The sequence below is a fragment of the Penicillium antarcticum genome, assembly GCF_028974205.1.
Source record: "Penicillium antarcticum strain IBT 31339 chromosome Unknown utg000009l_segment0_segment0, whole genome shotgun sequence".
NCBI classification, from domain to species: Eukaryota; Fungi; Ascomycota; class Eurotiomycetes; order Eurotiales; family Aspergillaceae; genus Penicillium; species Penicillium antarcticum.
Genome location: NW_026695307.1, coordinates 5,284,588 through 5,306,612, shown reverse-complemented (window position 1 = coordinate 5,306,612; position 22,025 = coordinate 5,284,588). Strand labels below are relative to the sequence as shown.

The following is a 22,025-nucleotide window of genomic DNA, read 5'->3' as shown; positions in this document are numbered from 1 at the left end:
CATGGATCTGCTTCGATGGAACCTTGGGAATCTGGCATGGAAGTCACGTCCTATACTTATATGTAGTCCTGCTATACGAAGATAGCATGATATATATTTCATATCTTAAGGCTTAAGTCCCAAAACTGATCCAATTTCTAGCGCTGCTGGATCACGGGCTCCTGCACAACCATCATCTCTTGTAACAGCTTCTGTCGTGCCGCATCTCTCTCCGCTCCTTCTGGGATGTTATTGAGCTCCGCAGCCTTCTTGGCGAACTCAGCTTGCTTCTCTTTTTCTGCCTCCTTCGCAGCCTTTTCCTCTTCCTTGATATCGTCTTCAGTCATTCCAACCGGTTCACTTTCAAAAACGATTTCATCATCTTCTTCCCCATCTGGCTCCTCTCCCTTTGGCGCCTCCACCTTTACTTCCTCGTATCCTGTGATGTTTCCGTTCTCATCGCAAATAGCACGAAGTTCGGTGGTCTCACCGGCCTTGACTTCCGACAGAGCCTTCATTTGGTTAGCTGATATACAGGTGTTACATATACCCAGATCCGAAACTTACATGCTTCCTAAAGCGAGCGAGACGCGCGAGCCTAAATTGAGCTCCGGCGTACGAGACCACCAGACCACCGTCCTTCTACACAATATCAGTAATGCGATCTCGAAATTTAGAGTTTGATTGAACTTACCCCGTTGGATTCATATGTCGCCCATCCTTCGCCCTTGAGCTTTTGGAGGGATGATCCACCAGCTCCAAGCTTCGCAATTCCAGTCGCTCCAACATCTAGTCCAAGGTCAAGGTTGCGACTCTTGTCGGTGGTCATGGTGATTGCACATTGCGAGGTGACATATGTGGTGTGAACCGCGTAGAGACCATAGCGGCTAATATCATCACCGAAAGGCGAGTTGACGAGTTTCTTTGCATTCTCCTTAACCCAGGCCGCAATAAGCACACTGTTTCTAGTGACAAATCTCTCACATTTCACGACCTCGTCGGTGATGAGAGCTGCCTTCTTGTTTGAGGTGTTCTTATTCTCTGCTTTAACCCCAGCGTCGATTGGCCCTCCCGCCGCTAATCCGGACACTTCAGTCTTGAGACGCCCACCACTCTCACTTCCACTTTCAGAAGACATGGTCCTCCAGAAATTCTCTGAAGGCTCATCCATCGGTGGGATAGGAGCAGGTCCGAATCCATCGGCCTCTGGTCTGCCTGGCACGGAAATATCTGTGATCTCAACCCATTGTCCCAGCTTGTTCCAGTACCCGACAGAGCCTGGATGCAAATTCTTGTATGTTTCAGGAGAATAGATGAAGTTGCCCTTGCCATGATGGGCCATGAGCTCGGTATACTCCTTGTCGTCAGTCGTGTGGAGCCCCATATTGTCGATGTGGTGTGATGGATGAGCTATTTTCGTCAGGTATAGGCTTGGTAAGAACTGTCACAAGCCTGTCGTAAGATCAATTAAAGAATGTGAACAGTACAGATAGCGCGTTGAAATCCTAATAAACCCATTCATGGGTGCGGATGGGTACAACCGTGCTCCCGGGACCGTACTATGATGTCAATTGGGATGCCAATGGGGGTAGTTGCAGATGGCACCTCTGTCATGGGGCCTTTTGCTCTTGCCAATTGGCTCCTCCTGAAGATTGACTGCGCGATTTACTGTAAACATGGTATCCATTCTAGATTGACGAATGGTTCACCTGAAGATCCTTACATACTACTGCATATGCAGTATAAAGACACGTATATCTCGGGTCTATCCGTGCTCAGCTGAGCTCAGCCCTGAGCGAGTCTCATTCTTCGGATTTCCCCTTCATAGGCACGATGGGGGGGTTTGTGGCGTGCCATGACAATCGGTGGGGTAAGTGGATCGACATGTTCGCCTAGAGTGACGTACGAACTCTTCATCGTCACTCGCTAAGGGGGGCTGGCAAACTCAGAGCGCTTTGACAGCTGAGCTCTAACCGAATGGAAGATCAGGCGCAGATACTGCATGTCAAAATTGAGAACGTGTTGATATAATTTCCCGCGAAAGACTGCAATTGTTTCCGTAGTTAGTTTGGTGTTCATAATCATGAAAGGCTGCCTTTGGATAATGCTCGTTTACATTTGAATCTCTTCTTGGTCTTTGCAGCTTTCAGCTTGTGCGCATCTCGCTCTCCAGGATGAAGAGCCACTGGATCTGTACCGAAAGTTAAGAGATCCGAGCTCAAGATCGGGGGTTTCTTTGTATTCCAAATGAGGTTTAGCGTCAATCGATCTGTCAACTTCGCGATCACCGGTTTCTTGTTTGTCTATGACGTCCTGTCACGCTATAAGCACTCCTATCTAACTTAACAGAGCGCGATAAGAGTAATATTATTGGCCTTTTATCAATTTAACAAGAAACACCACGCTATTCAAGAAGCACAAGGCGTGTCCAAAGGCTTCAATTGCCGCAGACGTTCAGTCTTAGTTCGGTTCTCTCAACGATGCAGACTCAACACGCGCAGGTTGTTGCCTTGTTATAGGCTAGTGCCCATTCGCCTTCAATAAGTCGGGTCATTAAGGCTACTTTAAGCCTGTGTTGTCAGACGCTCATGTAGGACTCTAAATCTAGAGCCAACTACCCTTGACAAAGCATTTGCTTTAGCCTAAAGCCATCAAGAGCGACCGAGGGGTGAACTAAAATATCTTGGGCTTAATACCTGAGGTTATTCTTGCAATGATAGGATACCTAGGATGTGTTAAAAGCCTCTGCCACTCTCGATGTGGATCTTGATACGGAGTACTGATCTCATTATGAACGCGGCTTTATTGTGAAAGCTTTACCATAAGAGACAGTCGTTCACCTGTCAGATTGATATGAGACTCCTGTAAGATGTAATCGTTTCATCAATAGCAGCTCAAGTATTGCATATGCTATAACTCGGCAGAGTGGCCATTGAAACCGACAACACCTGTCATATATCACACAGACATCTCTAAGCCTTACCAAATCACTCACAACTATACACTGACATGGATATCACAACATGATAGAAATACAATCAAAGTTAGCAAGGCTATCATTTCCCACGGAAAAGTGGACTAATGGCCCTCCTTTGCCCTTCCTTACCTAGCGATCTAGTTTACTTGGCAGCCTTTGTACCACAATTGCCACATCCATGTTGACTTCTCATATCCTGTGTCCATCCTTTTGTCTCAAATTTGACCCAACCCATCGTGTTCCTTCGCCGATCCACCGAGAATGTCTCGTCTACTAAGCGGTACATTGGAGACTCGCTTCGTCGACCATATCAGACAAGACATCATAGACCATCGGAACGATAGAGAATACGATGCCATGTACTTAACTGCAGTCCCCAATTCTCGTCACAATTTTCGTGTACAGATTCCCAATTATACAAGTCTCGATTTCGATCACCCTTCCAAGTGGTCTCAAGCTCTACTTACTGCTTATGCCACTTTCTACTCCCCCTCGCCTCTCGGAGAATTCTTCATCGTCACCCGAGTGTGTAAGCCATCATGCGATCGCGAACACACAGCAAAACATCGACACCTCACAACTACCTCAGCGCCTCCTTCGTGAACAGGGTCCTTCGTGGCCATGTTCGGAGGTAGGCTACCAATATGAGCTTGAGAGCTTTACATGGACATTGAACTGTGAATAATTGAATTGTGAATCATAAGTAGGGGGGAATAGTCCAAGATCTTGCCATTGCTTAGGTTGTGTCCGCTAGACCAAGTGGGATAGAGAGCACAAGACCTCATACTGGGACTTGGAATAAGGCCAAGCGGAATTTATTGTTGCTTCACAACGAGTCGCTTATTGATTCATTACTTTAGAGACTAGCATCAACTCAATAGACACATTGTCCAAGCAACTAAAGCGAGGATATGCTCTATGTAACCCATGGACACCGCGGACTAGGATGCTGAGTCAGCTCACGCAGCACGGTCAAAAACCGTCAAGGCTTTCCCTGAAGCTGATTGACTCATAATATAAAAATAAATACCAGATCCCTCACATCTCCAGGGATCTTAGTCAAGCTGAATATCCTCAGGATCCCATTGCGGGCCCGAAACATAACCCCGCGGGTCCCGACACAAATCCGAGCCCCTCGATTTTCTTTTCTTCCACCAACCCCTCCACGCTTCACAATGGCCACGGCAGCTGCCCCCGAGTCCTCGCTCCTCTCTCTGCTCTACCGGTCGTACCCGGCAGCCATCTCTCCCGATGCGACTGAACCCGATTACCTCCACGCCTCGTCCAAGATTTTCCCCACCGTCACCTTCGCCGAAGATGAGGAAGCCGACATCAAGCAATGGCTGCACACCGTCGACGGTCTGAAAGCCTCCCTGGCTAAAGGCGACAAAGAAGCTTCCGAGGGAATGCTGAACCAGTTGAACATCCACCTGGCCACACGAACGACCGTCCTCGGTGCGAAGCCTTCGGTCGCCGATATTGCTGTCTACGCTCTTCTGGCCCCCGCCGTTGAGAAGTGGACTCCCGAGGAGCGCACTGGAGAGAAGGGCTACCACCACATCGTGCGCCACGTGGACTTTGTGCAGAACGCCCGCCTGTTCTCTCTGCAGATCCCCGACGAGGAGAAGGTCGCCATTGACATAAACGACGTCAAGTTCGTACCCAAGCCCGTCGACCCCAAGGAGGAGAAGGAGCGCAAGAAGCGCGAGAAGGCCGCTGCCCAAACCCCAGAGGGCAATGCCGAGTCCAAGCCCCTAGTCGTTAGCCAGGGCAAGCCCGAGAAAGGTAAGGCCGACAAGGGCCAGGCCCAGGCTGGCGCTGACGCCGCCGCCGGTGGCCCTCCCCGCACCAACAAGAAGGAAAAGAAGGAGAAGAAGGAGAAGGCCCCCAAGCCCGCTCCTGCGCCCGCTGCCCCTCCCGCCCCCTCACTGATCGACCTGCGTGTCGGCCACATTCTGCGCGCCATCAACCACCCCAACGCCGACTCCCTGTACGTCTCCACCATCGACTGCGGTGACGCCCCCGGCAGCGACAACACCTCCCTGGACGAGGAGACCGGCAAGACCGTTCGCACTGTCTGCTCCGGCCTGAACGGCCTGGTGCCTCTGGAGGAGATGCAGGGCCGCAAGATCGTCGCCGTCTGCAACCTGAAGCCCGTGACCATGCGTGGTGTCAAGTCCTGCGCCATGGTTCTCGCCGCCTCTCCCCGCCTTGCTGAGGGCGAGGAGGACAACCACGCGGGCCCCGTCGAGCTGGTCAACCCTCCCGCTGACGCCCCTGCCGGTGAGCGCATCACCTTCCAGGGCTGGAACGACGGCGAGCCCGAGAAGCAGCTCAACCCTAAGAAGAAGGTCTGGGAAATGTTCCAACCTGGCTTCACCACCACCAGCGACCTCGAGGTTGCCTTTGACAGCAGCGCTGTCCCCACTGTCCACGGCCAGGAGGGCAAGCCTGCTCTTGGCAAGCTGGTCGCTGCCTCTGGTGGTATCTGTACCGTTAAGAGCTTGAAGAACGCTACTGTGCGGTAAAAGGATAGATGTCTGATGTGAAGAGCCTGGTTGTTGTCTCGCCTGCAAATAAATGGACTACACGCATACCCACGAGAATATGAAAAAATCAAAAATTTCAAAAGTTCAGTATCATTATTAATATATTACTTGTCATGGTGAAAGGGGCTCCGAGTACAACCATCAAAGACACATGAATACCGCTAAGAACAGTTGAAATGTGATCTTTGATTTCTATAATCTGTACATATCAAAAGGCTTTTATGCGGAAGCAACGTATGATGCAGCACCGATCAGGCACCTAAGTGGGAGTGGCGAATCCGAGAGAAGGACCTCGCTGATCAAACACGACGAAGAGGGCCTTGAGGAACACATCGCCATAGATCGACATCGAACCGCCGGAGTTGGACTGAACGCCACCGTAGCACACTGTTAGGGAGAAGGGTTAGTTCGGATCCGTGCAAAATGGTTAACAGCAGTAACTCACGAGTTGCACCGGTAGTCGTGTTGGTTCCAATCTGGGCATAATTGATCAACTTTCCGGGGATCTTCGCGGCATAGTCGTTGCCAATTGCAATCGAAAGGCTGGGCAAGTTTGACGCGCAGGGGAAAATCCAACCCTGGACATTGCCAGCGTACACAGCACCGGCAACCTTGGCGTAGTAGGCCTGCACGACCTCGGGGCTGATCAGCAAGAGCGAGGTGCCTGTGTCGGCGATGGCCTTGGTTGTTTGGGTGATGGTGTTGAAGGAGCCGCCGTCGATGGAGTATTGAGCAGACTCGAACTGCCAGAATCCATCTGACGAGTCCACGCTGACGTTGACCAGGCTTCCGGTGTACTTGGTCTCGTCGATCTTGCCGAATTCGTACTGGCCGACGCCATCGGGCCGTAGTCTGGCGGTGAAAAGTGGTTCGTCGAGGGTTGGCGCGACGTTCTCGAAGAAGGTCTTCTGGGGACCTGGCTTGAAGGTGTTGAGAGAAGAGAAGCCGAGTCCGACGAGACCGTTTGATGCTGTGTCTTCGATGAACACGTCGGATGCTTCGGTTGCGAGGCCGAAGGTTTGTTCTTTGAATTCCACACCACCGACGGAGACGGTGTCTTTGCCCAGTAGGCCTGATGCCTTGGAGCTGTCACCGTACGAGATGCTGAATGTGCCATCCTGGACTTGTTTGAAGGTGGTCGAGTTGTCTACCTCGAAGACAGTTCGGCCCTGCTTCTGAGAGGCCGGGAGTCGGGAGCTCAACACCCACCTGTATACATGTTAGTTGATATACAAGCCAACTAACTGCATGCAAGACCTTACATATCGGCAGATCCGGAGTCGAAGTTCATTGGGAGGGTTTGGCCGCCGATGTTAACGGGTGAGACGAATTCCTGGTCACCATTGACTGAAGCGGCGCTGACGGCGCCGGACTGTTCAGTGTCGGGTGAGTCTTCGGTGGCACTTTTCGCGGTGGTAAGGCTGCTGGTGTCGAGGAGCTTGAAGTCGCTCAGCTCAGTGCCGGTGAATTCAGTCGAAGTGATGCCAAACTTGCGGTATGCTTTGCGTAGAGCAGTGGGACCATGAGGGACATAGTCGCTGCGTCGAACAAGGTCCACCTTGAAGGACCGGCCCTGAAGGTGGGACCGAGGTGCTGTGGGCATGGACAGAGCATTCGAGGTCAAGAAAACGAAAACAACAAGGGAAAAGAAGAGATGCATCTTGTCGAATGCCCGAGGATATTAATGCCGTAAAACGAGCGGAACAACCAGGACCAGCCTGAAATATCGATATCAAGGAATGTAATGCGAAGAGAAACAAGATCCTGTCTAAAAAGACCAAATGAAGAGAAGCCAAAAGACAGAAATAGCTCTCCGAGCTGTTTAAAAGAAAGTGCTCCAGGCGTGGACGAATGCACAATGCAACAATGCCAATGTCGCAAAAGGAGCGGCAGGCAGTCCTGAACCGAATCCAAGGAATAGAAGAATAGAATTGAAGGAGTGAAATGAAATCAAGAGACAATAGAGACAGAAAGAAAAAATGATAAACAAAGGTCAAAAGGCTACAAGTGAAACACGGGGATGGAGATCTATATGGAAAGCGCAGAACCACCAAACTCCAGACAAACGCAACTGTTTGTTTTCTAATTCCTCACATCTTCGCAACTCCACCTATCGGAGCCAGACCTGCACTACCAAACACAGAACCCTTGGCTATGCTCGGCATCCTGGGCATTACATCTCTACACAGCAGCCGCCGATTGACCGAAACAGAATTGGCGTGCAAGTGGATCAGTCACTAGACCAGGGAAGGGCGAAGTTCCGGGCAGGACAGCCAAAAAAGCAACCTAAGAGCTCTCGGCACCCCGAGTTCATTTGTCTGTTACTGCGCGGCGCCTTGAGTGGGGGGGGGGGGATCACCTCCTGGGCGCGTGGGCTTGACAGCTGAGACCGTCGTTAGCCCTGAAACACGACCGAGCGGGTAGATGGCCAATCAGCCTGCAGGCTTGTCAGACCCCTTGAAACCTATCAGGGGGAAGAACACGGAAGACGTAATGACACGCGATGGAGATCGCTGTGATCTGTATGCGGTGGCAATTTTTATGCTTTTTGATGGCATTGGATGTATATGGGCGCGTTAGGGGAGGTTGCAGCTTAGTACGCGTACACTTCGTCGTCTGCCGACTCCAACCAGATCCGGTGGGAGTGGTACAGATTAGATGATTCAAGCTCTGATCAATGCTTATTATTCATTTTCATACGAAGGGGGGACATTCATTGTAGCCTTTAAAATGGCATTTTCTCCTTATTGACCTCAGGTGAATTACCAATCCAGGGCTCGGCATCTAATTCAATTACGCGATACACAGAGACTCCCGGGTTTCTTTTGAGACATTCTTCAGTAAATTGAGGCCTTGGTTGTTTCAACATAAACCTCTAGCCACATTTTGGGCCTGTGGCTCTGATCCGACCGACTCGGAATATCTATGTGTAACTCGGCCAAGACCATGTGTTCAAGGGCCCGTTATTGCATGATCTAAGTCAAACCTTGGTCATATTTAGAACAATATTACAATTAACACCATTCCGCTCGTGACCTAGTCCAGTTCAGCCTGCCCTATTTATGTCTATGTTAGGCTTCAACAAAGATCAGCATAGCATGTCGAATGTCAATGAAACTTATTAATTAAAAATCCAATACAGTGTTCTGCATGCATCCATGAATTAAGACACAAAAAAATATAGCAAACAGAAAAAACATACAACAGTAAGGATTCGCTAGTGGTCACCCACCTAACTACTAACTTACCGGCGTGTGGCTTAAGTACGGCTGAGCGGACGGGAAGCCCTGTTCTCCACACCCTGTGGTCGTATGTACTTGTTATTCTGTTGAAAAGCAATATATTGAGGAAATGATAGCAGTATTCAGTGGTTGCACAATACTGTAGACAGGTTGAGAGGTCGGACATTACCTCAAATGATCCGAGGCTACGTTTTGAAGGAACCGATTGTTCATTTATCAGCAAATTCGAATGCCAGCCGCAATATCTCGCGGATATAGTCTTCATCTTATTCCGGTATATCTGCAAGTTTGCTTATAGCTGATGTTATAGCTCTAGGAAAATACTAACTTATCAACCCTGCTGGTGTGAAAAATATCAAAGTATTTATTAAGGGAAGAGCTGGCGAGAAAACAACTACATATATATGTAAAGTTGTCTAGCTAGTATAAGCTAGATTAGTTCCTTTCGTTCAAGTGTGGTTTTGTTCGATATGTTGAGTGAATCACGCACTTATATGGATTGATACTTACCAGTGTGCGCTAGATCTAGTTCAACCTCAACCTGATCGATAGCATCTCTAATAGGAAGAAAAGCGGGGAGAGATTCATTTGATATCACAATAACTATGTAGCATCTCACTGATTCACTATAGGCTGAGGCTCAGTCGCGGATATATGAGTTTTGAGCTGGAAATCGAGCTGGAAACTGAGGGTAGTTATTGATATTGTAGGATTTTATATATCTACTCTTCATGTTCACCATTCTCGTCTTCTTCGCTCTCCTCACTCTCTTCGTCCACAAACTTGAATGGCTCGCCTAACATATTCCCGTAGACCATCACCGCAGCCACCCCATCCGTGCTTTGATCCCAGTCTCCTTCAACATAAAATCGCATTTGCAATCCCTTCTTCACATACCAAACGTTATAACGATCCTTATGGTTAAAGTCCGCAGGGTGAAAAGGTTCACCATTCTCTTGACCGGGCTCAAACGTCTCAACGCGCAAAGAAACCCCCGGGGCTAAGTAAGCCGGAGCAAGCAGAGTCTCTGTATCCCAAACTTTAGTTGCGACAGGTTTCTTCTCACCATCGCCATTCTCGTGGGGTTTCGGGAATTCGATGGGGAAGACCTCTGTGTTGGGTGGTTTGAATGTCCCAGTGCCGTACGTGTTTGCCATCCAATTGCCAACATCATAAAAGACATGATTCCACATATAATAGATTTGATCACGCCATAATGTATGGCAAGATTTTAGGTCTGAGTCTCGCGGAAGTTCTTCACGCTCTTTTGGACTGAGTGAATCGACTTCTTTCGCCCAGATTTTGAAGTCGCCGATGGGTGGGTCGTTGCATTCTGATAACCTCTGGACAGCCCAGCCATGGATGAGAAGATGGGCGACGGTGAATTGAGGTGGATCTTCTCCAAATCCAATTCTGCGAACTCCTGGGTTGGGAAATGGAGTGAGATCTCCGGGGCCGAGGGAGGCTATTGAATGCATGTTTAAAGTCGGAGTCACTGATGAATTGAGACCTTCCAGATAAGTCTTCGAATTTCTTTTCGAGGGCCCCGGTTTCATACAAGGGGAGAATCCGGTGGAAGTTGACAGACTGGTTTTATCTTTTGGCCCCAAGGCCAAGGCAATTCGAGAGTGACTCACATTGTGCTGTTGCCCTAAACTGAGGCGGGGCGATAACCTACTACTGGTTAGATAAGCCACACGCTAAGTAGCCTCATCTGCTTGCGAAAGACACGACCATCTGGACATTTAGCACATCGGTATATCAAACGCCATGATGGAAAATTAACTGCCAGTACCCGACTCTTCATCTCTATCGTGGTTCGCAGATAACGAATTAAATCATTGATTTATCTAGATTTGAGAGCTAGATTACAAAGCAGTTTATTCTACAATCCAATCATTCAAGGAGATGAGTCGTTCCTGCTTCGAACCATCATTTGAAATACACAAAGCACCCGTGGAGAGGTCGCTAGGGTTGTGGGATGACAAAATGGAAGCCAGGCTTGGACCGAGATTTCGGAACTCAAGCCGAATCTTCGTAGATTCAGCCGGCCAGTATGTGTGTGGTAAAAAGGTGGGCTGTTCGCTCTAGGAGGCTGAGGTTGTCTGCAATGTCCGCGAGGAATGGGACATGAATGACGTATTGAAGAACACTTTTCTCGGAGCCTGTCAAGTTCGTAATAGTGATTGTTCTTGCATCATCACCTGTTCCCATACGATACACAGATCCTCGGAGTCATGTTCTGAGGTAGCTTGTTGCTCGGGAATGTCCCTGGCTTTCTGGGACCATCAAGACGTTTCCCTCTCGAGGCGGCATATCAGCATCGTAATCGATTACCCACTCTCCATCAGGCGCCATGTAGGATCTAACGCTTATTAACATATTGTATACCAATTGTTCAACGGCAAATTGATTGGCTGCTCCTCTTACCTTCATCTCAATGGCCTCGGAGACCACTTCGTTCCCGAGTTCGACAAAGTCTGCTACATTTCCGTTGAAGCCCGAAACTCGATAGTCTACTTTGAGAGCCAGGCTACTTATCAGAAGCTAGGTGTAGTCTCTTACGGTGGACGATCTCGTGGCGTTGATACTCGACGTATACAAAGGAGTTAGGCTTGAGTGGTTGTGTAGATCTCTAGGAATATACCAAGGTCCGTGAAACCAAAGATATACGTGAAAAGCAATTTATGACTCTTAGGCTATATAGGGACTATTTTATAGACCTATAATCTGTATTAATAAATTCCTTCCGGGTTATTGAACTCGCGAACCGTATTTCAATGATGAAAGGGTTACCCTCGTGGTCCAGATAGTGCTGCTAACGCTATTTAGGGCGTTCACTATCCTGCCGGCCAGTCTATGCTATTCTAGCCATAATGTCTAAACGTTTTTAGGGATTGTCAGACGAGGGAGATGATCACTATGTGTAAACAAAGAGAGGCTCACTCCTATCGACGCTACAGCTTCCTCTAGCATTAACCCTATATATTTCCCTTCAATAGCAAAACTAGTACATACGACCACAGGGTGTGGAGAACAGGGCTTCCCGTCCGCTCAGCCGTACTTAAGCCACACGCCGGTAAGTTAGTAGTTAGGTGGGTGACCACTAGCGAATCCTTACTGTTGTATGTTTTTTTCAATATTTTTTGTTTGCCTAATTGGCTACCCTGTATGCAATGTTGAGAGCTGTGGTAATTCGGTCATATTAAGAAAAGCGGCTGGTGTCTTTTTGATGGGTTGAGTGGCATGGCCAGTTTACCTTGTATAAAATTTCAGCTAGTATATGTATCATTTGACTATTTTAGCATCCTAATTAATACACCAGTCCACTTTTTAGAGATTGTTGATTCCATGTTCCATAAGTCCGGCTCAGAATGATAACCAATTGAAATGATTCCGCATCGGCCAGCTGCCCTTCTCTCGACTCTTGGTCGAGAAGGATACTTCCTTAGGCCAAAAGGGTACAAGCAAGTAGTTATAGCTCCAACATTTGAACTATACGTTCAATAACATATACAGTTGATAGCTAAGTCTCTTTACAGCCCCGTATACATAAGTATACCATTGGATTCTTTGGAATCTGCCTCCATTTCTTTGGCCCTAGTTATTGTGTCATTGTGAAGCTTGTTGTTGCATTCGGCCTAGATACAATTCCTTGTTTTGAAAGGTTTACCAGAGCCACCTTTTGAGCAATTCCATCCTCATAAACGGTCGTACATCTGCGAAATTAGTGTCTGTTTCCAAGACTGCCAATAAGACTTGAGGAATCCATGCTCACAATTCTGTTCTTCAGCCATATCCTCTGGCTCTCCCCAAGCCTTGATAGTCTTCTTGGGATCCAATCCAACCATCATGATCTTCGCAATGCTAGGCACGCCATCCTGGTCCATGACGAACAACATCCAGTATCCGGGAATGAGAATGCCCGGCTCACTTGGCAGAGTGACCCTCCATCTCCTTCCAAATACGGATGTAGAGGTGACCTGGAGTGGAATACGACGCTGATCAGTGTTGACAGTATGGGTGGCAGTGCCCAAACGAATGAGAGAAGCCTTGCTGATCGGACCCGTAGTTCTGAAATCCAGCGTGCTGCCAATCAGAATCTTCTCTGGTAGACGCGTGAGAATTTCAGGACGGGGCCGGGGCTCGCCTGAAGGAGTCACCAGGTAGGGAGGCGTGAAGATCTGGCCGTCGTAGTGGTTGGCCGTGCAGTTACCGCAGAGACCACCCCCCGCATTCAACACCCGGGCATCTGGGAGGAGAATGGAGACAGTGTGGTATACCCGGACGACGTTGTTTTGCTGCAACATCTCGAACCTGTCTGTCTCAGGGTCGTAAATCTCTGGAATAAACTGGACATTCTCCTCGTTAAAGGCAATGCCGTAAGTCTGACCGCCGGTAATGAAGACCTTGCCATCTGGGAGAACAACAGAAGTGTGGAACACACGCTCGTAGTGCATGGCGCCGGTGCCTCCAGCAAGCTGAACCTTCGGCTCTTCGCCTGGCTCGCCGAGAGTAATGACGTGGGCTGCGTCGGTGGCTGGCGACTTGTCATAGTCGGGAGATCCTCCAAGAGTGAGAATCTTTCCCCTCACGGCATCAAACATAACTGCATTTCCAGACATGGAATCCCCATCATCCATGCGGTCTCCTGCCGCAGTGACACTGCCATTTCCATAGGCAGAGTACCAGTTCATCTGTTTACTAGGCCCGGCTTGGAAAATGCTCAGACCCTTCCAGCCGAAAAGCCAACCGTGGTTATCCGCTCTCCAGGCACCTTCCATGTCATCGGTCATCATGTCCTTGACTGTCGCTCCAGGAACCATAGTCCAATTTCCAGTAGCAGGGTCATAGACCTCACCATCTTTGTCAATGGTAGAAACCTCTGACCAAGAGCCTCCAATAACGAAGACACGCCCATCGGAAAGGGTTGTGGAAGCTTGGTAACCACGCTTGAGATGCATTCCGGTTGCGCTGATCCACTCATCGTTGACAGAGTCGTAGAGACTGGTCTCTTTAGCAGAGTTACCTCCGGTTACTACCATCATGCCGGTACCGTCGTAAGAAATACCCGGGCAGAACATGTCATGGTGAGTGTTGGTGACAGTGCGCTTGGAAACTTCTCCAGTAATTGGGTTCCAGCGAGTCATGACAGTTTTGCCTCCAGGCGAGGAGTGGAACTGATCATCGGCCCACGAGGACCAAAGAGCAAGCATGCCATTACCCTCCTGAGCACCGGAGACAGGCACGATGGGCAGATCAATAGTCGGCCCCCAGACACCGAGAGCGGGGTCCCGCGGAATGGTGTAGAGAGTTCCATAGATGTTGAGCTCAGAGATACCCACCCAAGGGTTCTCTTCGTCGGCATCAGTGGTGATTCTCAGGTATCGGGTAGAGGACGGTTCGAATGCGGACATCCGCTGTCTGACGGTAGTTGGCCACATTCCATATGCAACTGGACCTCTCCAGGTCTCATCATCTTCACTAACCCAGATCTTGTGTTGGGTGATGAGGCCTTCCACTCCTGTATCGAGGAGAGGAAGAACAACGACGGCACTCACTTGGTACCACGCCCCAAGATCCACCACGAAGGTGTGACCCTTATCAGAGGGGTCACTCCGCCAGCCAGTGGTGTTCTTGCCGTCAATTGCGCGTTTGCAGGGATGCCCAGGGGCGGAGCTGCTGCAGGTCACGGTCCAGTCTTGACGGGGGAGTCGGATGCCGTTGTGAGGGGGAGATTCATCTATGAAGTCCGGTACAAAGGAGGGCTTATCGGATTTTCCATAGCCAGAGACGCGCTCTCCTCTCATGGCTTCCTCCATATATTTGGCCATGGCATTGGCGGAGCCAATGGAGGTTGCTAGAAGGACCCCAGCCCATTGAATCTTCATAATGGGCGAGAATTTCGTGTAGAGAATGAAGAAAAAAAGAAGAAGAGGGGGAAAGAGAGCTCAATCAGCTTCTAAGAAGAAGAATATTTGGAGCAGGAGCAAGGGGGAGAATATAAGCCCAGCCCTGTGCGTGTTCCACCTAGGATTGTTCGTCACGGTGATCAACAAACCGGAGACCTTTTGGTAAATGAGAATACGCTATACCGCTAGACCGGTTTGTTTGCCTCGACTATCACAATTTGTGGGGATATGTTGAAGACAGAGAGGGGCTTGCCACCAGCCAAGTGCCTATCACGATCTGCACGATGCTAATCTGAGACACGGACGTCACTGATTGACAGCTTCGATGCTATTTCAGCTTGACTGCTACTATATCCCTTCATGCCTGCCGGCAAAAAAAGATGCATAAACTTTCAAGGTGGGATCGTGTGGGTGATAGGTGAAAGATCGACGTTCATTTCTGCAGAAAACAAGGGACAAGAGGCCCACCTAGCCTCCGCTTCGTGCCCATCTTGCATATCAAAAGGGGGTCCTGCAGAATGCCAGGATTTTGTGTCACAGTGGCGTGTTAATTAAAAAAATCGCGCGCTGGTGATTGGAGTGACAAAAGCACCACTGCATGCCGATCGTGGTTCATAGTTCGTCTTAGCGCCTTAACAATTGGAGCTCGGCCCGCCTCCGCTCCGCCTGCCCGCAGGGACCTAAAATTTAGCGAATCGCGACTTTCGAATCTCGGATCCGCAGTCTTAGAGCATCGTGTACGTGGAATCCACAATTCAGCTGATGATCTGATCGCCTCTTTCGCTAGTGTAGTGCAGAGATGTGAGGTGTCCATTCTATTACAAAATGCGTCATCTCATTTGTTGGAAGATGACATGCCGGTTGTGAGTGCTTGGCGGAGCCCTCGGCTATGTTGATCTCTACTGCCAGAAGAAATGTGAAGGCGCTGATCACATTGTATTTGGAATGATATGAGTTGCCTGTAGAACCACAGGATCTGCAAAGGTCAAGATGAGTACTGCAAAGTACTGGCATCACCAATCTCGGTGCCTGTTCACCAAATAGAAGATGTAATCCGGTAATTTTGATTCGTCAAATAGAGATGCATGCAACAGAATATTGCATTGATAAGCCGTCGATATTGGACCTCGGGGCTGTCAAGCTACCAATACCGCTTGAAAATGACGCTATTTGATATGCCCCATATCCGATTGGCGATCTGATCTACTGTAGTAGCTGAATCAAATGATAAGTTCAGTTGGATCACCGTGCAGCACTACCCCACCTTGAAAGAGCAATTAGTTTCTGGGCTCAGAAGTTGGCGTCACATTCTCATATATTTGCCCCTTCCCCCTCCCTCTCCAACTTAGTCTCACTAACTCAAGGCATTCATCTCGAGTGAACTTCGTGATCATGACTCTCACACCGGCCCTGAGGGCAAACATCCAGGGAGATGTTTGGTAGGTTTTTCTCCATAAAGTTCATGTACTCGTATGTTCTTTCAAAGGCTTACCGCTATCACAAGGCCCGGTCTCCCAAAGAGATTCCAAAGCTTCCTTTTCTTTCGCATTCGAAACCAAACAGATTTCAAAAATCGTCTCAAAACATTCACTGATAAGATCACCACAGCTCAAGATGCCTGTAAAATGAGCGAGACAATCAAAGCGGCAAGGAAAGAAGCCGAGCTGGCAAAGAAATCCGCTAAGCTTCAAGCCTTGCCAGGAATTAACATTGCCTTTACTTCGACCGGTCTTGAAGCTGTAAGTTATCGTCGTAACTGCAAGCGCCGGCATTGAACAGTGACTAATAAGCAAACCACATATAGCTTGGAGCATTCATAAGCGTCAAGGACCAAGAACTAGTGAAGAGAGACAGAAAGCTCTCCCCAATCTTCCGAAGGAACCAAATTCGCGGTGGCCTTTTTGAAAAGGGCATGTTCGATGATCTGGTCGGAGAGGGGTGGGACAACCCCCAGGAACTTCGAAAGGAGTACCAGCCTACGAGTGATAAACAGAGGCTCATTGATGGTGTGATCATGGTGACCTCGAGCCTAAAGTCTGATTTGGATGCTCGAGTCAGCGAAGTGAAGCAGCACTTCCTGGCCGAAGAAGGCACAGCTCCCAATGCAGACACCTATGCCATCAGTAGGGACCCTTCTATTGAGTTGACCCTGGTGAGAGAAGGAAAGGTCCGACCGGGTCTTAACAAAGGAAAGGAGCAGTAAGTTCCTATTGAAATACCTGTGACTATCTACAGGGCAGTCAAACTTATTCTTTTTTTCCTCAGCTTTGGGTTCAAGGACGGAATCAGTCAGCCTCTCATTGAAGGTTGGGATGAAAGGCAACCTCAGGCCAAGGAGCCAAAAGCCGCAAAGCCAGGGTAAGACTGAGTGAATTCGACGGATCCGCAAGAAAGAGCTTGTAGGCTGACAGGGTGCAGATTGGTTCTTTGCGGCCACGAGGGTGACAAGCAGAAGCAACCGGCTTGGGTCAAGGACGGTAGCTTCCTTGTTTTCCGTGATCTTCAGCAACTCGTTCCTGAATTTGACAAGTATGTGGCCTACCTTGAACGGATGTCTAGAATTGTTTTATTGACCACATTCATAGTTTTATGGAAGAGAATGCCCATCTTGCTCCTTTTGCTCAGGACCATCCCAAGCCAGCGGAAAAGCTTGCGGCACACTTGATGGGACGGTGGAAGAATGGTTTGTTGCAACCTGCATTATCTTGGCTCTGAATATTAGTTCCTGACAGAGCATGTATAGGAACCCCGGTAGACGAATCACCTCACGATGACTCAAACGAAGCGCTCTTCTCATCAAACAACTTCGACTACCACCCCATTGATGAGCACAAGAAGTGTCCCTTTGCTGCTCACACCCGCAAGATGAGACCTCGTGGAGACATGAATCACGATCATGCCGTCATTTGGCGTCGCGGCATTCCTTACGGCGAAGAAGTTACAGCAGAAGAAGCGGCCGAACGGAAGTCTGCTGCAGACAAAGAGCGTGGACTCTTGTTTGTCTGCTACCAGAGCGATATTCGCAACGGATACAATTTCCTGACCACCCGTAGGTACTTCTCAGGCCCCTGCGAATCCTGACAACTAACACCTTTAACCATCCAGGCTGGGCTAGCAATCACCACTTCCCCGACGACAAGACTCATGTGGTCGGTGAGGAGGGTCCAGGCATCGACGCCATCGTAGGCCAGAGACTTGAGCATCACCCGCCTCGCTCTTTCGCTACGATTGATCACGAGGAAGGATCCGGACACCGTATGCCATTGGAGAGTTGGGTTGTTCAACGGGGAGGAGACTACTTCTTTGTGCCCTCTATCTCGACTTTGCGGAAGGAGCTTACAGGTCCTGGCATCTTTGATCAAGCGGCATTGCAACAACTTCGTGAGGATAACGAATAAGGAAGTACGGGAGATCGGAACATTTAAAGGTCTTTTCTATGGTATACATCGTGCTAAGTATCCCAATGAACTTGATTGCACGTATCAATAGCTTGCTGTTCATGCTTCTAAACTAACTAGGGTAGATCAGATAATCGCTATTATAAGGTGCAAAAGAGCACTCATTGCTGTACCTGGTTTAACTTTGATGATCAATCACAGTATTATTAGTGCATAATGAAACATCTGAGGGAACCGTTTTGAAGCCAAAAATTTCATTGTACTTCAGCTCGAACATAAAACTGGTCGTTCGCGACCTACAGGGTGTATACAAATTCTCTATCTCGGATCCGAGTGGTAAACAGGTGGAATATAAAGGCACTTGGGCTGATAGGTGTATGAAACAATCGGGGGTTCTTGGTGTGTTAACAGAAAAGGGGGACGGACCTGCAGGAAATGGGAACTGGCTCAGCTGTGACGAGTTTTCCATTCAATTCTATGGACGAAGGTGGCAATCCGACTACGAACAGCCGAAGCTGTGTCCCCGACTACCAGCAGAATATCTAGAGTGGTCCATACTTGTTTTATAGTTCTCCTGGCAATTTCAACAATACACGACTACGACTTCGAAATTGTCAGTACAGGAGAGGAAGCAGTTGGCTATGTACAGGTGGGGTTTAGGGTTGTCTCGATCTCTGCTTTGTCTTCAATATGCGAATTGAATTGGCAAGCACAGGAGAACAATAATTTATCTAGCAAATACCATATCCAGAAAAATAATGTGATACAGTTTCATTAAGAAGAAAAAACAATGGAAAACAAAAAAGAAGGACTGCTCACGCACCGACTTGAACGATGGACCTCGGCATTACTAGTGCCGCGCTCTACCAACTGAGCTACGCGAGCTGTTTGATGTGAGAACTTCTCAATAAATGCTATAACAGCATAAAACGAGATGACATTAATCCAGTGTAAATCGAACGACATCAAAAATAGTTCTTGACAATTTCTGGTGTTCACATATCTGAAACTCTTTCATATACTCTCTTAAATTGACATAAACTAAGTATACTAGCCTAGGTTTAGTTTGGTAGGGCCGTTTCTGCAAGTCGCAGAACAGATTTTCCGCTATATATATGCTGGGTGGTAGCTCCTTAGACAACTGCCCACGTTGCAATTTGATTATCCACATGACAGCCTAGCATAGGAAAACTTGAGATAATATAAGCCGGACTGGGGATGACTGGAACTTGACATAATGGATATAAAGAAGTATATACAGTCCGAAAAATAAAGATGGAAGCATATCCCCCGCGACATTGAGTGATCAATCAGCAGCTCTGTTGTACAAGGAGAACTGCACGAGCCATATGATCAACTCTTCCAATTTGAGTAGCACCTGTGTCAAGTCAACAGAATATAATGTCCCCCACTCAGGTCAGGTACTCACATTCTCAATGTAACGAACTCCAACCACAATGCCATCATCGTCGTTGACATGCGATTGGGTCTCGAAAACATTGTCCTCTCCTTTATCAAGACAGCACAAACATGCAATAACCAGGTTGTATAGCGGTCGCCCACCAAACAAGGAAGTTCCTTTCTGACCAGAGCAACGAGTCGCTTTTTACTTGTAAATCCACCTCTCCGTGCATCCTCGTCGGAAATAGCGGTTTCTATGTCTAGATCTGACCAAGGGCATGCCAAGTCTTGTTCGACTTGAACGAACGATTGCCAGAGTGCGATCTCGAGCAAACATACCCTAGGACTGTATTTATCATGCTGCATGATAAAAGCTTCTTCAGACCAAAGACCTCCTTTAACAGGGTGACGGTAGAGGTTCCTTTCCCTTTCCAGATCTCCCAAATCAGCCCCGCGGGGCTCAGCCGCTCATGCAGGGGCCAAGATGGGTTGTCTCTACTTCAGCTCTATTCAAGTCTCCTGGACAAAGATCCAAACACAAAGAGACTTCGTGTTACATGTAATGGACCATGCTCTTGCAGAGCCATTCAAACTCGACATCATGGTATCTTCGAACGATCGCTGCAAACAGGTTATACTCAAAACTTCCGAGCCGAAAGAGGACTCGTCAAATTTCAACATATCAGTGATTTGAGTCTCATATCTGTCACAGAGCTCAAAGCAAGAGGTTCTTTTTGTCGAATTCAAGGGATGGTACTCCTTCCAGGATTATGTTTGCTTCGTGATGGAGTATTGTCACTATGATGAAATTTCCCAGCGCCAACCGAAGCACAAGAAATATGTACAGCTACTAGAGGCACTTGACATATTGCATAATCTTGGAATCACGTATCGCGATATCAAACCACAAGGCGGGACCCAGAAAAAGTTCAACGGGACCCAGGAAATTCTGATTATATAATAAGATTTAGCGCAAAAATCATTCCTCGCCTTTTATTTACCCATTTTCAATGTCAATACATTATAACGTATATTCTCTAGAGAATATACCGCGATTTTAATTCCCAATACCCCTATCACCGCGCCCTAAATCTATAGCCAATGCTGCTTTAGAACCGAATTAGATATTGTAGGATATATATATATATTGATACATATACTTACATTAGCTACTTGAATATAAATTCATCGAAATAAAATAGTATTATGGTAAAAACACATACTGTATATATACTGTAAAGAGATATATAGAAATCTAGGTACGTTTTAAACAGGTGGAGTTAGAGGCCCGTAAACGGCATTGAATAAATACATAAATCACATAAAATAAGGGATAAAAGTTCAACGGGACTCAGAAAATCCCGGGTCCCGTTGAACTGGAACCCGCTCAGGACCTGTATATTATATAATGATATTTAGCGCATTCATCAATGTCAATACATCATCTATCTTACATTCTATAGGAGAATATGCCGCCATTTCAATTCCCACCACCTCTATTTCCACGCCCTGGATCTATAGCTAGTGCTGCTTTAGAATTGAATCGGATCCTATACGATATCCCAAGTGTGAGATATGAAGTCATAAGTTTAGCTTTGTTGACATACTACACCAATATATCACCTTCAAACAAACGTGCACCACTTTTACAAGTTACCCAATACATAATTTAAGCTTATATTAGGTATTTGGATGTAAATTTGTCAAAACAAAATAGGATTTAAGTAAAAATACATATTGTATATATACTGCAAAGAGATGTATAGATAACTGGGTACATTTCAATTGGGTGGATTTGAACCCCCGTAAGCAGCAGTGAATAAATACATAAATAACATGAAATAAGGGATAAAAGCTCAACGGGACTCAGAAAATCCCGGGTCCCGATGAAGTCCGAGACCTCAACGGGACCCAGGAGTAGTAAGCTGTTCTCTGGGTCCCGTTGAACTAGAACCCGACCACGAGTATCAAGACCCACCGCGTGCTTCTAGCCACCGATTTGGGGATCAGCAAGCTAACACGGGAGAATTCTGAGCCGCGAAGACGCATTGGCACAGACAATTCCATTGCAACAGAAGTCTTTGGGCTCCTGGATACTATGAAAGAAAGCTCAAGCTATGGCAGCGCGGTCAAAATGTGGTCCCTGGGCTGTCTGCTATACTATGTCTTGGCTAAGACCAAGCCTTTTCTAGCTTTCGTGAGCTTCAGGACTATGCAAAGGGCGACACTAATTTTCCTGAAGGTCCTTTGTACAAGAAAGGAGTCAGCTTTGATGGCAGGTCATTTATCTGGAGACTGCTGTATCCTTTGCCGGAAAAACGCCCCCAAGGCCTCGGAGAACTAACGTGTCGAGTGGATTGTCCCGATGAACGCTAGCAAACTCCCCGAGATCCCGCAAGTTGCAGATCCATACAGGAATCTCCACCGGTATCGCCAATAGAGACCATTCATGGTTCTTTTGGGGTATGGAGCACAGGTGAATATTCGTGACATGCACGGCCACTTCGCGCTACACTGGGTCATTGATGGGATACGGTGGAAGACCGGCGTCGAGGAGCTGCTAATTC

The 22,025-nt window shown here is 47.9% G+C and overlaps 6 protein-coding genes across 6 annotated transcripts; 2 read left to right on the top strand and 4 right to left on the bottom strand.

Moving 5' to 3' along the window:
* Positions 1-137: 137 nt before the first annotated feature.
* On the bottom strand, positions 138-1,363 carry N7508_010351 (uncharacterized protein; the record flags this gene model as incomplete). Its single annotated transcript, XM_058468411.1, has 3 exons — positions 138-491; positions 547-621; positions 674-1,363. The coding sequence occupies 3 exons, from the start codon at positions 1,361-1,363 to the stop codon at positions 138-140; spliced, it is 1,119 nt and encodes a 372-aa protein (XP_058316257.1).
* Positions 1,364-4,131: 2,768 nt separating this feature from the next.
* Positions 4,132-5,484, top strand: N7508_010350 (putative cofactor for methionyl- and glutamyl-tRNA synthetases; the record flags this gene model as incomplete). The annotated part of the gene is made up of 1 exon (XM_058468410.1): positions 4,132-5,484. One exon carries the CDS (start codon positions 4,132-4,134, stop codon positions 5,482-5,484), a length of 1,353 nt encoding a protein of 450 aa, XP_058316256.1.
* A 280-nt stretch (positions 5,485-5,764) lies between these two features.
* N7508_010349 (pepsin-like aspartic protease) lies at positions 5,765-7,165 on the bottom strand (the record flags this gene model as incomplete). The annotated part of the gene is made up of 3 exons (XM_058468409.1): positions 5,765-5,892; positions 5,951-6,714; positions 6,768-7,165. The coding sequence occupies 3 exons, from the start codon at positions 7,163-7,165 to the stop codon at positions 5,765-5,767; spliced, it is 1,290 nt and encodes a 429-aa protein (XP_058316255.1).
* A 2,304-nt stretch (positions 7,166-9,469) lies between these two features.
* Positions 9,470-10,225, bottom strand: N7508_010348 (uncharacterized protein; the record flags this gene model as incomplete). Its single annotated transcript, XM_058468408.1, has 1 exon — positions 9,470-10,225. One exon carries the CDS (start codon positions 10,223-10,225, stop codon positions 9,470-9,472), a length of 756 nt encoding a protein of 251 aa, XP_058316254.1.
* Positions 10,226-12,448: 2,223 nt separating this feature from the next.
* N7508_010347 (uncharacterized protein) lies at positions 12,449-14,638 on the bottom strand (the record flags this gene model as incomplete). Its single annotated transcript, XM_058468407.1, has 1 exon — positions 12,449-14,638. One exon carries the CDS (start codon positions 14,636-14,638, stop codon positions 12,449-12,451), a length of 2,190 nt encoding a protein of 729 aa, XP_058316253.1.
* Positions 14,639-16,051: 1,413 nt separating this feature from the next.
* On the top strand, positions 16,052-18,057 carry N7508_010346 (Dyp-type peroxidase; the record flags this gene model as incomplete). Its single annotated transcript, XM_058468406.1, has 8 exons — positions 16,052-16,098; positions 16,146-16,398; positions 16,464-16,858; positions 16,925-17,017; positions 17,078-17,188; positions 17,245-17,342; positions 17,403-17,708; positions 17,765-18,057. The coding sequence occupies 8 exons, from the start codon at positions 16,052-16,054 to the stop codon at positions 18,055-18,057; spliced, it is 1,596 nt and encodes a 531-aa protein (XP_058316252.1).
* Positions 18,058-22,025: the final 3,968 nt, after the last annotated feature.